General features: G+C 42.3%; 1 protein-coding gene across 1 annotated transcript; it reads left to right on the top strand.

Moving 5' to 3' along the window:
• Nucleotides 1–283: 283 nt before the first annotated feature.
• On the top strand, nucleotides 284–2,803 carry LOC137274734 (uncharacterized). Its single transcript, XM_067808074.1, has one exon. It carries the CDS (start codon nucleotides 284–286, stop codon nucleotides 2,801–2,803), a length of 2,520 nt encoding a protein of 839 aa, XP_067664175.1.
• The last annotated feature ends 8,131 nt before the right edge of the window (nucleotides 2,804–10,934 follow it).

Here is a 10,934-nt window from a genome sequence, read left to right as displayed (position 1 = left end):
GAACATTACTGTAGAATACCTGAATCTCTCTTTTCTGGTTCGCAAACCTGCAGGTGGATTTCGGTTGGTAACCTCATTTGGTGAGGTAGGTCAATATTGTAAGCCTCAGCCATCTCTCATGCCAAATGTGGACAATGTATTGCGAGACATTGGAAACTGGAAATACATCATCAAAACAGACTTGCTGTAGTCCTTTTATCAAATTCCTTTGTCGCGAGCATCAATGAAGTATTGTGGAGTTGTGACGCCATACAAAGGCATCAGAGTATACACCCGCTGTGCCATGGGTATGCCTGGATCTGAAACATACCTGGAGGAACTCATGTGTCGAGTCCTTGGCACTCTCATTCAAGAAGGTTGTGTTGCAAAATTGGCCGATGTTCTTGTCTGTGGTGGGAACAGCCTCGATCAGGTCTTATACAACTGGCGCCGCGTATTGTGTGTCTTAAGAGAAAACAATCTCAGACTTTCAGCAACCAAAACTGTTATCTGCACCAAATCCACAACCATACTAGGTTGGATTTGGTCCAGTGGAACTCTTACAGCCAGTAAACATCGCATTGCAGCACTTTCCTCGGTCCCACCACCTCCAACAGTACAGGGATTGCGCTCCTTTGTTGGTGCCTATAAGGCACTCAGTCGTGTGCTTCATGGATATGAAGATCTCCTTCAACCTTTAGAGAAGGCCACAGCAGGAAAACAATCAAAAGATAAGATCTGCTGGACTGATGATCTGCACTGTGCATTCAACAAGGCCAAAGCTACCTTGTCAGACAACAAGACAATCACTATTCCCAGACCAAGTGATACTCTGTGCATTGTCACAGATGCATCATCAAAGAATCACGGTATAGCGGGAACATTGTATGCTTGTCGTGATACCAAGCCGTTACTGGCTGGCTTCATCAATGCCAAGCTGAAGACTCATCAAGTTCCATGGCTTCCTTGTGAGTTGGAGGCTCTGGCTATTGGATCCTCTGTAAAACACTTTTCTCCATTTATCACTGCCTCAACTCAAAAGGCTCAGGTACTGACTGATAGTCGTCCTTGTGTGCAGGCTTACAACAAACTGACTAGAGGTGAGTTTTCTGCAAGCTCTAGAGTCACAACATTTCTGTCAACAGTCACTCGCTACAATGTCTCTGTGAACCACATATCTGGAGTGAACAATATCCCCACAAACTACTGCAGCCGTCATCCAAGTTCGTGCTCGGATCAGAGTTGCCAGGTGTGCAAATTCATCCAGGAGGATGCAGAATCAGCTATTCGAAGTTTGAGTGTTAAAGATGTTGTAGAGGGTGGTGCACGAATGCCTTTCACAAACCGCGTGGCATGGCAAGCGGCTCAACACGAATGTTCGGACCTCAGGCGGGCACACTCCCACCATTATCAGGGTACTCGCCCCTCAAAGAAGCACACCGATGTACCCGATGTCAAGCAGTATCTACGAGAAGTCTGCATTGCTTCGGATGGATTGCTGGTAGTGCGTGCTAGTCAGCCATTCCAGTCTGTGCGTGAGCGCATTGTGGTTCCCAGGGCTGTTTTGGGTGGTCTCCTTACAGCATTACACATCAGATTCAATCATCCATCTGCATTTCAAACCAGACAACTGTTCAATCGTTACTTCTTTGCTTTGGACTTGGACAAATGCTTGAAGGCTGTTGATTCATCTTGTCATCACTGCGTATCGTTGAGGTCCGTGCCTAACCAGTTCTACCCACAATCCAGCAGCCCCCCACCTGTGTCTGTAGGCACTACCTTTGCAGCTGACGTTATGAAACGTTTCGGTCAACTTGTGTTTGTCCTTCGCGAAACCGTGTCGTCATTCACAATTACATGCTTTATCGACAGTGAACGCCGCGACGACCTGCGCAGTTGCATCATCTCACTCTGTGCTTGCGTCAGACATCTTGGTGACTCCGGTACCACAATACGAGTTGATCCTGCACCAGGTTTTGTTTCTCTCGCCAATGACTCAATCTTGAGGACATATGCTATCCACTTGGAAATTGGTTCTCCAAAAAATGTCAACAAAAACCCGGTTGGAGAACGTGCCATTGAGGAACTTGGCATGGAATGCTTACATCTCCGTCCTGAAGGCGGTCCTTTGTCTTCAATTGACCTCGCCTTAGCCACTGGCTGTCTGAATTCCAGAATCCGAAAGGGTGGATTGTCATCCCGAGAAGTGTTCACACAACGTGATCAGTTAACTGGAGAACAGTTACCCATCATTGACAGGCAATTGATACTACAACAGAATCTTGCCAGAACAATGAACCACCCACATAGCAGTAAATCTAAAGCTCAGGGGAAGACCCATCTGGATGCTACCACATTTCAAGTTGGTGAACAGGTGTTCCTGAAAGGGGAGAGACAAAAGACACATGCCAGAGACAAGTATCTGGTCACTGGAGTTTCAGAAGACAAATGCCAGCTCAGGAAGTTCGTTAGGTCACAGTTTCGTTCCAAACTGTATACTGTTCGACCATCAGATTGTTACCATGTGAAGCCTACCATTTCATCACCCACTGGACCCGTCAGGGGTATCGAACGGGAATACCCGACTGGAGAAAACTCTCAGCCTCTACCTAACTTACCTACCCTTAACAGCGACATCGATTCAAACTGTCATAATGAACAACTCTGTGACACTGAGGTTCATGAAGATGAGCCATCAATTGCAGTTGAGCCTACTCAACAACCTGAGAACACTGCCCCTGATGACAACACGCCCCTCAGGATGTCATCCCGTCCCCGCAGAGCCCCAGCATGGCAGACCTCTGGAGACTGGATCATGAGCTAAACTCATTTCCGTATTGTTTGAATCCGTGCAGCATATGTCTTACCATATACCTTTTCAGTGACTATTTTCTCAATCTGAGAGGAAGAAGTGGTTGCGCCATTATATGGGTTTTGTTTCGCTGTTTCAGTTCTATTTTTGTATTACCCGGTTGTTCCGGTTCTGGTTTTCGGGAGGTAAATTCGTGGCAATAAAATCGCACGTTGAAAGAGAAAGGGATCTTGTCCTCATTGGCGCTAGAAGACATTGTTCTGGATCCAATGACAGTGGCACAAGCCACAGCGCCACCGTCCTTGGACCCATCTGTAAATAAGGATTTGTGATTGCTATATTTATGTTTCAGTTGATTATATTCTTGTTTATACTGTAATTCATTAGTTTCCGATTTTCTAAATGTCGTTAATGTTAGGTCAACTTGTGGCCTAACCAACTGCCAAGGAGGAGGAGAAAGAAGACGGGAAGGAGCTATGGTTTCCAGCTCAATGCTGGCAGCAGAAATAAGTGGTTTTATTCTTAAACCAAGAGGCAGAACAGGAGAAGATTTCTTATTGTATAAATCCTCATACAGGGGATTGAAAACACAGTTATATGCAGGGTTTGACTCATTTGAATATAGTTTTGTTACATACTGTAAAGCTAATTTTATACGTTAGTGCTCAAGAGATGGTTCATCAGCCTCGACATACAGGTGAAGTTCTAAAGAAGCCAAGACAAAGTCTTAGACCTTGATGATGGACTGAATCTAATAGTTTTAAGCTGCTTTTGCAGGCTCCACCATAGACGATGGAGCCATAATCAAGTTTAGAACGCTCGAGAGATCGATAGAGATGGAGAAGGGTAGCTTGATCCCCTCCCCACTTTGAGTTGGAAACAACTTTCAACAAGTCAAGTGCTTTCATGCATTTAGTTTTAAGTGATTTAATATGTGGTAAAAACGTTAAACGTGAATCAAAGATTAGACCCAAGAACTTGGCTTCCTTCACAACTTTAATGGGCGTCCCATCTAGAGACAGTTCAGGGTCTTTATGTGGTTTGTATTTACGACACAAATGTATGCAGTTAGTTTTCGATTTAGAAAATTTAAACCCGTTTTCAAGACACCATTTATTAATCTTGTTTAAACACAACTGTAATTGTCGTTCAATGGTATGCATAGTTTTACCACGAGAAGAAATATTAAAATCATCCACAAATAACGATCCATCAATTGAATCGTTTAAAACTTTAGATAAACTGTTGATCTTGATGCTAAAAAGAGTGACAGACAAAATACTGCCTTGTAGAACACCCTGATCCTGACTGTAATGATCAGACAGGGTAGAACCCACACGGAATTGGAATTGTCTGTTATTTAAAAACTTGGCTATAAATTCAGGCAAAAGACCTCGCAATCCGAAGTCATGTAAATCTCTTAAAATGCCATATTTCCAAGTAGTGTCATATGCTTTTTCAAGATCAAAAAAGATAGACACAGCGTGTTGTTTATTGATTAGTGCGTTTTTTACAAATGATTCTAAACGCACTAAGTGATCGACAGTACTTCTATTTTTCCGGAAACCACATTGTATATCTGTGATAAGGTTATTAGTTGCCAAATACCAAACAAGTCGATTATTTATCATGCGTTCCATGGTCTTGCAAACACAGCTAGTTAATGAAATCGGAGGATAATTGGATGGATCCTTATGATCACGTCCAGGTTTAGGTATTGGTACTACAATGGCGTCATGAAGGAGGAAAGTTACCCGATGTCCAAATATCATCAAAAATATTGAGGAGAGTTTCTAGGCAGGATTCTGTTAAATGCTTCAGGAGTTGATAATGTATGTTATCAGCTCCAGTAGCAGTGTCATGAGCCTGATCAAGAGCAGTGGGAGTTCATGAATAGAAAACGTTTCATTATAATCTTCCCCATTATCAGAATTGAAATTAATAGTTTTCTTTTCTTGTTGTTTTTGATACTGCTGGAATTTAGGTAAATAATTAGAAGAGGAAGAGTGTTTAGCAAGGGTTTCGCCTAGTTTATTTGCGATATCTGATTTATCAGTAAGTAACTGATCTCCATGTTTAAGATGATGGACAGTAGATTTAGTGCCTTTACCTTTTATTTTTTGGACCATGTTCCATACTTTGGACATGGGTGTCCGAGAATATATTTTAGATACATAATTTTGCCAAGATTGGCGTTTGTTCTGTTTAAAAGTACGCCGTGCTTTAGCATTTAAAATTTTTAATTTATTTAAGTTATGCACCATAGGATGGCGACGGAAATTATGTTCTGCTTTTTTCCTTGCCTTCCTAGTTTGTTTGCAGTCATCGTTGAACCATGGTTTTCGAATATGTGGAACTGCAGAGGACGTTGGTATACACTCATCAGCTATGAAATTCAGTTGATCAGAAAAACAACAACATTTAATAGCATCAGGAACGTCAATAAACCGTTCGGGTTTACGTTTGTCAGCACACAGTGTTTCATATAAAGCCCAGTTAGCCTTTTTAAAATTCCACCTTGATGGAGGAACATCAGATGGAGTTACAGATTTTAGTATAGTAGGAAAATGGTCACTTCCACAGAGGGCATCGTGGACTGACCACTCAAATTCATTTAGTAGTTCTGAATTTGTAAGTGACAAGCCGAGAGCAGAATAAGTTCCTGTACCAGGGTGTAAATATGTGTTCGAACCGTCATTATATAAGCATAAATCGTTATCCTTTAGTATTCGTAGTTGTACCGGCCCAGAGTGGGTTATGGCCATTCAAATCTCCCGTAATAATACACGGTTTGGGGAGCTGATCGTATAGGGTTTGATGGTCGGTCCTCTGAAGAGTTGTAGACGGTGAGACATGCAAAGAACATAATGTAAGGGTAACATGTAAAGTGCGTCGGACGGCAACTGCTTGAAGATTAGTAGTGAGTGTAATTGGGCTATGGATAACATTCTGTTTGACTAGGATTGAAGATCCTCCAGTGGCTCTGTCACCCGGAGGTGAGAAACAATTATAAGCATTGAAATGACGTAGCTCAAAAAGATCTGCAGACAGAATGCTGACGGCGTACAATCCTGGACCAATAACTGTAACTCATTATAATTATGCCTTAGTCCTCTGCAATTCCACTGTACAATATTGTGAGAGTAAACTATCTTTTGGGAGGGGGTTTATTGGGGATCTACCCCGTACCTTTTTGGTGGACGACAAGCTGTGTGCCCTAAAATGGACATTTTTGGACACGTCCATGTTCTCAAGTGATCCATATTTGTTGTAAAGTTTAATCTTATTTTCGGACCCTTTTGGGCCTCTGCCACTTTGCTTTTGGGAAGAATTCGGCTTATGTTTACCTTTGCCTTTAGCAGTTTGTTGCACGTTACACAACAATTGAGACCTTGTGGTAGACTGAGATGACAAATTTTGATCACGATCTGGCTCTGGCTGACTTTGAGACGTGCCAGGAAGTGGCTCAGCAGTTTGTGTAGATATTGCAGGTGCAAAAGTCTGTGGGGAATCAATGTTCACCCACGTCAAATCTGTTTGACAGCCTGAAGTTGATCTGGTTGCTGTATTCGTCGCCTCAGATGATGTCTTAGTTTTTGAAGCATATGTTTCTGTTAATTCAGATCTCTGAACAAGCTGTTTTGCTTCTGAAAAACTAATATTTTGAGTAAATTTCAGTTTGTTGATCTCCATCTGCTGCTTCCATATTGGACACTCTTTTGAAAAAGAGGAATGGTCTCCTGAACAGTTAGTGCATTTCTTATAACTACTGTCACAATCTTCTGTTGTGTGTGTCTTCTCACCACAGTGAGCACACACAACAGACAATGTGCAAGTATTGACGCCATGCCCATACTTCTGACACTTGAAACATCTCAGTGGATTCGGAACATATGTTTCCACTTTGATATGACAGTAACCAGCCTTTATCGATTTAGGAGCAGTCGGAGTAGAGAAAGAAAACAAATAGGTGTTTGTTTGTTGGATCTCATTGTGTTTACGGGTAGTGAAACGTTTTACATACAACACACCTTGTTCCTTCATCTCTGAGGCAATTTCCAGCATATCAGCAAAAAGGCGGTCTCGGTCTCTCACTATGCCTTTGCTGGTGTTAAGCGTTCGGTGGGCAGAGACTGATACGGGAATACCAACAAAAGATTTAGCTGACAGGAGGTTATTTGCCTGTTGTCTCTTACTACATTCAATAAGTGAGCCTGTACGCAAACGTCTAACATTTTTAACATCTCCTGCAATGCCTTGTACGCCTTTTAAAACAGCAAAAGGGTTCAGCTTCAAAGGAGTCTTGTCAACAGTCTCAAGTACTATAAAACGTGGCCAATAGTCAATAGATGTGGACGGTCTTTGTTCATTAACATCAGGATCCGTGTCAAGAGGATGCTTTTTCTTGGTCATAGCCATAGTTAGTGTTTTAAGGTTCATCATCCGAGCTCCCCACCCACCACGGAGTATCACAAGGACAATGCTAAAAACAAGTGGGTCTCCAGCTTGCAGCACCAAGGATACTCGGATGATATACTCCAGCAGAAAAGTTATAAATAGCTAATCCACTAGATTGGCCCATGAACCACCGCCTTCTGGCATAAGACTCTAGGCAAAGAGCAAAACATCATATTGCAAATCATTGACATTTGATATGTATAAATGTACCAAGTCCAAATGTAAAACATTTTCAAATTAAATTTGTGGAGTGACATACAAGTCCATACACAGGGCTTGGCGTGACCAGTCGATTGATAGAATCGGGCCGATTCTACCACCCGTCTAGGTGAAGTAAGGGTCGAAGTGGTGTGTTGAGCAACAGGAACATGGTTCAGGCTCCTACTGCCCTCAACCACCAGACTACCGTCCTCCACCGACACGGGACGCAACCCACGGCACACAGGTTGCCCAATTCGGTTGCTCCTTGCGACCAGCAATGGGTTGCTATGGACCTAGTTGACCCGGGTCCACACAGGGGTTTGAACGGCTCTTGGCGTTACCCAGCAGCCGCCACGAGGAGGGGGCCGTTCGCGGGTGCCAATAACTGAATCACCATTCAGAGGTTCGCCGCACACGTGACAGTGTGTGCTTGTAGAGTGTTTTCTTGATCGTTTTCTCTTCGAGTTGTAAACACTTTAGAAATTCTTCAGCCGCGTCTGGGCCTCTGTAAATAAATGGGAGGGTTAGTTTGACCCATTCGTAACTACTCGTGTCATTCCGGCAAGACGGAATTATTGCGGGTTATGGAAAGAGGCGAGTAGTTACGAATGAATTTGTCTATAACAACGAACGACCACATACCTGAACACACATGCTTTGTGCCCTTGTAGTATTTGTGTGAAACTTTGATCAGTGGATTGAGCTACTGTATCGATCTGTTTAATGATAGCTTCGAAGTCGGCGTAGATTATATATGCCACTGGCATTTGACTTTTGTGGTTGATAAATTTCAAGATGTTTTTGTTTTCTCGTCATATCAGTTCGCACGTCTGTCTCCCCTACACCTAGGCAATCAACCATGTATGAACCGAGCAGATCGGCCCTAGAAAACCCGTGAAGGCACCTTTCACAAAAGTGTTTCTTTTCCCTGTGCTTCGACTTGTGCTTTGATATTTTTCACCTTGTTGGAAAATGAACATATTGACCAGTCTACGATCAACCTTATACAATAAAGGACTCATCCTGTGTACTATTACGTTGTTGCCTTCGGGCCGAATACGTTGTCTGGATTCTGAAATATTTACCTACAGCATGCTCAGTAGGACAAGTGTAAGTGATGACACACGGACATCACACATGGTGGACCGAAAGTGCTCCTTGATCGTCCTCCTTGCACTGAAGGATCTCTCGCTTGGTGCTTATGTCACGAGCATACGAACTGCCATCCCAACATGCAACAGGCCAGTGTGTTGGCCTAGGAAGAAATCTGACAAAACCATTCATAATTTCTACGAACAATTGGCCTGACGAGGCACCCGTGGTGAGCTACTTCCTCGTGGTGCGTGCTTGGTAACGCCAAAAGCTCACCAACCCCCATGTGGACCCGGGTCAGCAAGGTCCATAGCAACCCATTGCTGGTCGCAAGGAGCGGCCGAATTGGGCAACCTGTTTGCCGTGGGTTGCGTCCCGTGTCGGTGGAGGACGGTAGTCTGGTGGTTGAGGACAGTCGGGCCTATAACCATGTTCTGTTTGCCTAACACACCACTTCGACCCTTACTTCACCTAGACGGGTGGTTGAATGGGCCCGATTCAGTATCAACTGAATCCCACTAAAGAAAACAAAACGTCCACTTGATATAGACCCTGTTGATACTTGAGAGATTTACATGATTTCGGTTTGCGAGATCGTTTGCCTGAATTCATAGCCAAATTTTTAAATAATAGACAATTTAAAGTCTGCGTGGGTTCTACCCTGTCTGATCACTACAATCAGCATCAGGGTGTTCCGCACGGCAGTATTTCTGTCACACTTTTTAGTATAAAGATAAATAGTTTATCAAAAGTTTTAAACGATTCAATTGATGGATCGTTGTTTGTGGATGACTTGCCGTGCGAAAAATATGTATACTATTGAACGGCAACTGCCACTGTCATTGGATCCAGAACAATATCTTCTAGACTACCAGATAAAAGTTTTATTTTTACAGCTGAAGCAAACGCCTTTTTAACGGCTCTTAAATATATTCAAAGACACCCTAAATGTAAACAATATATAATCTATTCAGACTCTCTTTCTTGTCTTCAGGCTATTAAAAATATTTCTTGCAAACATCCACTTTTAATGAAAAGTATTGAATTGTATAATGATCTTGCTACTGGCCAATATGACATCGTCTTCTGTTGGTTACCCAGCCATGTAGGGATCTCTGGTAACACATTGACTGACCTTGCTGCTAAGGCAGCACTCAACAAATCTGACACCACTTCTTATTCCTTACAATGATTACAAAGCCACAATTAGATCTTATATCCGTGATCTGATGCAAAAGAAGTGGGACACGCAGGTGGTTATAAAAAAAATACATGAGATAAAACCTTACATTGGTTATACCCACTTGGGTTGTCAGTCCAGATTTGAAGAGGTCATACTACGACGAGGTCGTGTTGGTCATACGAAGTATACACATGCATACCTGTTGAAAGGTGAAGATCCTCCGTTTTGCATCCCTTGTGATGAGAGAACCACGGTCAAGCATATCCTGCTTGACTGTGTTGAATTCTCCATCATAAGGGATAAATATTTCAATGTCAAAACTATCAAGGACCTTTTTACCACTGTTAGTTGTCATTTAATCATTGGTTTTTTAAAGGAAATCGATTTCATGGTTGAATTGTGAGCGATATGTTTCTGTAGATAGATACATTTTAATGATTGGTAGTTAAGATTAGTAACTAGAATGGTTAGTGGCTGTACCCTCAAAGGGGGTTGAAGTATTGTAAAATTATTGTCCTCCCGAGAGGGTACGTAAGTCCCAAAACATTTGATGTAAATTTAAGTCTTCCAGGTTTTTAATCGTAGTATTCATGTTATTTTAAGTTTGGCTACCATTTCAGCGGCTGAAGGGATGATGTAAATCCAACTTGGGTCCATGCAGGTAGCAAAGGTGCTGTAAGTCCCCATAGTCCCTAGTATGGTGATCTACCTTCAGTTGTCGGAGATCTATAGCCTGTTTTTATATTGCTTTGTCCAGATAGTGATATATTAGTTTTAACTTTCCACGCTAGTTTTAAATTGTAACTGTGATATTCTAGATGTTTTACTGTCGTTTGACGACAGGCTTATTTATGAAATGCATATCTTCCATTTCAGTATTAAATGTTCTCGTTACGATATGGCTGAAACATTGCCGATGTGACGTTCAATATTCACTCACTCACTCACTCACTAAAATCCGACGACAAATCCACTTCTCTTTAGTACTTGATTTTAAAACTACGTGCAAAGAGATCGCTGGGTTTATGGCTGGGTCCAGTAAAGTTACCACAGAAACTTTGTCTCGAAGAAGGCAATTTCTTTATATATTTAAACAAAGTATTTGAGACAAGCTGAATTACAATACCATGTGTAGTTTCAAAACACAAAGGAATGTGGCTGAATGTTTCAAAATTCAAGAAAGGGATCGATTGTGAGTTTATTTTTCAA

This window comes from Haliotis asinina, chromosome 2 (assembly GCF_037392515.1).
Source record: "Haliotis asinina isolate JCU_RB_2024 chromosome 2, JCU_Hal_asi_v2, whole genome shotgun sequence".
NCBI lineage: Eukaryota > Metazoa > Mollusca > Gastropoda > Lepetellida > Haliotidae > Haliotis > Haliotis asinina.
This window is presented reverse-complemented; position numbering and strand designations above follow the sequence as displayed.

What these genes read in the sequence shown, in the direction of transcription:
- LOC137274734 (XM_067808074.1), top strand. Translation starts at nt 284, where the DNA reads ATGGGTATGCCTGGATCTGAAACATACCTGGAGGAACTCATGTGTCGA.